The sequence below is a fragment of the Myotis davidii genome, unplaced genomic scaffold (assembly GCF_000327345.1).
Source record: "Myotis davidii unplaced genomic scaffold, ASM32734v1 scaffold673, whole genome shotgun sequence".
Classification (NCBI taxonomy): Eukaryota; Metazoa; Chordata; class Mammalia; order Chiroptera; family Vespertilionidae; genus Myotis; species Myotis davidii.
Window position 1 is genome coordinate 287843 of NW_006286677.1, and position 6000 is coordinate 293842.

The window sequence follows — 6000 nt, forward strand, 5'->3', positions numbered from 1 at the left end:
ATGCTCTATCCATGTGAACTGCTATCTGGACATCACTGTTCTCTCTAAATTGGGTCTGTGTAGGAATCAACGCCTAGATATTTCTTCCATCCCTTAGCTATTTGTTCAGATCTTTAATAACTGGCGAACATACCCAGGTCTGTTTTTAGCTACAAGGGAGACTAGAAATTAGGAGGCATATACCCAAGTCCCACCTTGTAAGGAAAGGGAGAAACTGCCCTTTCCTGTGAGGAATCTCTCAGCCAGGAATGTGCCAGAATTATAATTCTGACAATGCCGAGAGGTGGTGGGTGCCCTGCTCTCCCCGGCCCCATGGGTGAGGCTCAGAGAGGGTGGGGAAGTGCCTCAGGCCACACAGCTGGTTAATATACCGGGCAGAGGTCCTAACCAACAGCTGGAGGGCCTCGGGGAAGGGAGAGGACATCTGAAGCTGGTTGAAGGAGGAAGCCAGAAAGGGGAACAGAGCGTAGGGCAGTGATGGCGAACCTATGACACGCGTGTCAGAGGTGTCACGCGAACTCATTTTTTTGGTTGATTTTCCTTTGTTAAATGGCATTTAAATATATAAAATAAATATCAAAAATATAAGTCTTTGTTTTACTATGGTTGCAAATATCAAAAACTTTCTATATGTGGCACGGCACCAGAGTTAAGTTAGGTTTTTACAAAATGCTGACACGCCGAGCTCAAAAGGTTCCATCACTGGTGTAGGGGGTAAGAAAGCCTTCTTCAAACAGGGGTCAAGAGAATGTCCGAGCTGGTGAGGAGACTAAAGAGACCACTGGTGTGGCTGGAGAAGAGGGTGCATGGATGGGAAACTGAGCAGGAGGTGGGTAGGAGCTAGGCCTGCCTAATACCAGGCTAGGAAGCCTGGGTTCGAGTCTGTGTGAGGGGCTGTTCAAAGTCTCCTGCCCACATGCTCTACTGATCCAAGTCAGCTGGAGGACTTAGGAAAGTCAACAATAATGATGACAGCCAATATTAGTTCACCATATGCCAGGCACTTCACACGAGTTATCTCACTTAACCCTCAGCATACTCCTAGGAAGCAGATACTAGTACCCCCCCCCCCCATTTTACAGATGGGGAAACTGAGGTAGGCAGATGAGGTATCTTGCCCAAGGTCACTCTGCAGACTGTCTTGGGACCCACAGAATCCACCAAAAGTAAGCTTAGCATTTGCATGAAGTCTCCTATTTTATTTTTTATGCAAATTATGCATTTTCTCCTTAATATACTTGCACCTGTTTTAATACCAAAAATTGCCTTTCCCTTCTCTCACCAAATCCTCCTGTAACACTGCCTTCCAGGTGGGTGGAGCCGCCCTGTTTTCTCATCGGGGGCAGGAACCGTGGGCATGATGCTGGGAAGCCCAGTAGTGGGTGTGGGAGCCCAGTAGTGGGTGTGGGAGCCCAAGGAAGGTTTTGGTGTTGGTTCTCCACCTCTGGTTAGTGCCATGTTACTAAAAAGGGTACTGCCATTTCCCTCATTTACAGAAACTGGACAGAGAAGACATGATCATCTTTTTAGCGTCCTGAAGTTTCCTGGTCCTCGTCTTTGGAGTTCCAGCAGGTGACCCAAAGCTCCCATTGAGACCACCCTCCACTTCTTTCCTGCACATGCTCTGAATCCGACCTTGACCGGAACACCCAGGGAGATGTCCGATGATCACCATCCTGAGTCCCACCCCTGCCCTGAGGTCTCCCATCTCCAGGTCTTTGCTCACACTGTTCCTCCCATCCGGAATGCTCTTCCCGCAACCCGCACAACAGATCTGAAAGGCGGCCCTTCACTGGGCCGTCCCTCCCCGCTTCCCCTAACCTGCCGTCAGTGCCCAATCCCTCCTCTGGCCCCCCCGCCCTCTCTGTCCCTCTCTTGGGATACACCCTCACCCACTTTGCAACAGAGGTGCTCTTGCAAGGGCAGGATTTGTGTGTGATTATTCCACAGAGTCATGCCTGTACAGAGTCATGCCTTGTACAAAGCAGGCAGTCAGGAAAAACTTAACGAGTGAATGGGCCAAAGAGTCACCTTGCGATCCCACCAATCACAGCCACCAGTGCTCTCTCTGTGGGGAGATCAGCCACCTAAACCCTCGCACCAGGAAGGCAAGTGGATGGCCCTGTGGGACCCGAGGCAGGCACTCTGCTCAACAGCCAGGCAACCCCGCTTCATTCTGATGTGTCTGTTACCTGCTGCATCCCTCAGTCTCCCCAACAGCCCCGCGTCGTCTTCGGTTTCCCCTCAGTGTCATCTCGCCGGCATCACCCAGCTTCACCCGCTGTCAGGGAGAGCACCTCCTAACCTTCCATTCACGCTGCTGTGGAGCGCTGTCCGCGCCTGGCGGTCCACCACGTGCCAAGGAGCGCCCCCTCCCTCGGGACCCCCTCCAGGTGAGAAGGCCCACCCAGAGCTAACACTTCTCCAGTCAAAGAGCAAGGAAATTGGACACCGGAACGAGGGCATCACGAAGCGGTGTTTTCTGTGTGAGGGAAGCAGGGCTGGCCCCAGCTGGCCAGAGCACAGCTCACCAGGAGGCCGGCCTCACCGAAGGCGTGCTTACCGTGCAGGCTGCCAGGAGTCCCCGGTGTTCTGGGATGACTGCCCCTGAGTTCCCAGGCTCAGGAGACCAGGGCAGGGCGAAGGCCCACCAACACCCTTCTCACCACCTTGACCCCTGCCCGGCCCGGGCCTCCCGTAAGTGATGGGGTCCACAGCAAAGCATGTGCTGGGGTGTCTTCACCTCGGGCCCGAGTCCAAGCACCCAAGGGAGGATCTAAAAAAACCCTCTGCCCAGAAAGATGATGGTGGCTTCACCTCCTCCGCTCGAATCTGTAGTCTCAGCGACGTCACTTCAGGATAAAATACAGAAGTCACAGGGAAGGATTATGCCAGCGGTTCTCAACCTGTGGGTCGCGACCCCTTTGGCGGTCGAACAACCCTTTCACAGGGGTCGCCTAAGACCATCCTGCATATCAGATATTTACATGATGATTCATAACAGTAGCAACATCACAGTTATGAAGTAGCAACGAAAATAATTTTATGGTTGGGTCACAACATGAGGAACTGTATTTAAAGGGCCGGGAGGTTGAGAACCACTGGGTTATGCCATAGCAGTTTTGGGAGCACTTCCATTTCCAGGTTGGGTGTAAGTGAAGGAGCAGGAAGCTCTCCCCCGCGAGGAGTCTGGGAAGAAGGCTTTGAAGAGGGCGGGCAGCACAGAGCTGCCTGAAGACAGAGCCACCCCCGGTTGCGGAGGCCACATCCTCGCCACCACCTGGAACTCAGCCATGCGCGGGAGGGCACCTACCTGGGGCATCTGGTCAATGCTGAGCAGCCTGGGCAGCTTCAGGCTCAGCATCTCGAGGCCGGGCGGGAAGGCCAGTGGGTGGTCACCACTCTCCGTCACGGGCCTCACTCGAAGGGCTCACATGGCCTGGGGAGCCTCTGGCCAGTGGGTGCCCGGCTGCTTCCCTGAAAGAGGAGCGTAAAGAAACCCAGTCGGTTTCGGCCCAACTCCAGCTGGATCAAGGCTGTCAGGTGTGAATGGATCAGACCTTGCTTACGATGGCAAAATGACCAGGCTTTCTTAAAACCAACAGGCGAACTATCCGACCGCGGAGGCACTCCAAGGGCACTGGAGGGAAGGTATGAAATCGGAACATGGACGATCACTAAACTGTAGAGCTGGAACGGGCGGCAGAGGGCACCCCAGCCCCTCACACTGCACACGCGGGTCAGAGGGGTGCGTAACTTCCCCAGGTCGCACAGCTAGGGGAGGGCCAGGACTGCTCCCTTCCCGCTGCACCGCATGCTGCCCCTGGACAGACGGTGGGACCCCACATCTGCGTCCACCCAGTGGGCAGAAGAGGACTGAGAGCCACGCTCCCATCACCCAAGGAGAAGCAGCTCTCCCGGAAGGCAAACCAGAGCGTGTCAGCCCCAACACACAAGAACCAGACCAGGAAAACCCATCGCACTGATGGAGACAGAGCGCCTCGGACTAACAAGGCTGCTTACATGTAGGAGTAAGACTGCTTAGCAGCTGTGACTAGTGTGAACTAGAGAAACTCAAGTCCCCGGGGCAGGCCCAAGAAACAGAAAACACAAGCTGGGTTAGCAGAGGAAGAGCAGAGCTCGGAATGTACCACAGTCAACGCTTCCTCTACCCCTTTAGCATTGGCGCAAATCTGCCACCTCTTAGAGCCCCCCCGAGGGTTGGGTCCCTGTCGCTGAAGCCCTCAGGCCCTGCCTGTGCCTCTGCCATGGCCTGAGCCACATCCTCCTGCAGGAAAAGCCACATGCCTGGGCCTGGTTCCCTCCTGTTGGAGCGGACACTCCGGATGCTTGGAAACTCAGGGTGTGCCTGGCTCATCCTGGGCCTTCATGAAACATGTATTTAATTCTGTTAATTTAAGCAATGCTGTTCCTCCTCTGAACGTAAGGTGTGGGTTTTGTGTGTGTGGTTTGTTTACACTTTTACTTCTTATAGTTCTTTATGCTCTATGTGTCATCTGGCATTATGTAGCAAAATCGGTTGTATTTGTTTCATTGTCATAAATGTGCCATCTTAACAACACTGATGTATTACTCACAATAGTCAAAAGGTGGGAACAACACACAGGCCCATCAGCAGAAGGATGAACAAAAGAACAAATAAACAAAATGTGCCCGTACAATGGAACGTTATTCCTTTTTCAAGAAAATAGAAGTTCTGATGCATGCTACAACATGGGTGGAGCTTGAACACATTATGTTAAGTCAGATAAGCTAGTCACCAAAGGACAAGTGTATGGTTCCACTTAGTGAGGTACCTAGAACAGGCAAACTCACAGAGACAAAAAGTAGAATAGAGGTTGGGTGGAGGGAAGACCGGGAAGTTTTTTAATGGGCACAGAGTTTCTGTTGGGGATGATGGAAAGTTCTGGAAATGGGTAGTAGTGACGGTTGTACAACAACCATGTGAATAGTCACTGAATTGTACACGTAAAATGGTTGAAATGGTGAACTTTATGTTGCACATATTTTACCACATTAAAAAAGTTATGTAATATTTCCAAATCACAGAATAATTAAGAGAATACTTTTTAAAGCACATGTACACTTCACCCAGGTTAAAACACGAAAGTGAATGCTTTGCAAACAAGCAGCGCTGATGTGAGTGGGGCTCCGCGCACCTCGGTGCGCTTGGCTTTCCAGGTCTCAGTCGTCAAGCCGGCAGCGCCACGGATCCACCAGTGGCAGGACCCGAGGTGGAGGCCCCGTGCTGGGGCATCTCAGGGGCACCAGCAAAACCCAGCCCCCGGATGCGTCTCCATAGACCTGCCCCCGTGGTCCTCTGGTTCTCCCCGGAGTCCCCGCAGTGTCATGGGCAGGAAGAAGCAAAGAGATGGTCCCTGCTCTCACAGCACACACTATCCAGGGAGGATGACCACACGAAACATCAAAAGTGAGGGGTAACAGGGCCTCTGGACAGATGGCAGAGCGGGCACATGCTGTGCTCGCCTCCTCCCGTCACCACATCAACATTATAGCACGGTCACCCCGGAGGACCATCTGAAGACTAGCCAATCAGAGCTCCGGTAACTAACGGGCTGAATGTCAACTGTAATTGAAAAAATAAAGTAATAAAAAAGTGAGAGGTAAGGCAGGTGGTACATGATTCACCCACGGCTTCATCCAGCCACTGTTCACTGCATTTTTATCATGTGATGAGGACGGGGGAGGGCTGAGGTGCAGCTGATGACTCTCGGTGGGCTGCTCCAGCTTGAAGGAAAAGGTGAGAATTTAACGGACATAAACATGGTAGAGGTTTGTGACACACAGAATACAGGGGAGTGGGTATCCTCCGTACCATTCTATTTTTTGTTACATAGGAAAAAAGATGGATAAGGCTTGTCCCTGTTCCCAAGAAATGTATAAAGAAAGAGATGAGACAGATATGCACCAACCAACTAGCACAAGTCACCCTGAGAATAGGGGAGACCCTCACCCACT

At 52.3% G+C, this 6000-nt stretch overlaps 1 protein-coding gene across 2 annotated transcripts in view; it reads right to left on the reverse strand.

Annotated features, from left to right (window-relative positions):
* PAQR5 (progestin and adipoQ receptor family member V) overlaps positions 1-3501 on the reverse strand; it is a 41800-nt gene extending 38299 nt beyond the window's left edge. For both annotated transcript variants that reach the window (XR_001512952.1, XM_006758383.2), the window contains exon 1: positions 3314-3501. Coding sequence is in view for 1 of the 2 variants with exons in the window: in XM_006758383.2 (XP_006758446.1) it covers positions 3314-3364 (51 nt within the window). In the remaining variant the exon portion in view is untranslated. The remainder of the gene's footprint in view (positions 1-3313) is intronic.
* Positions 3502-6000: the final 2499 nt, after the last annotated feature.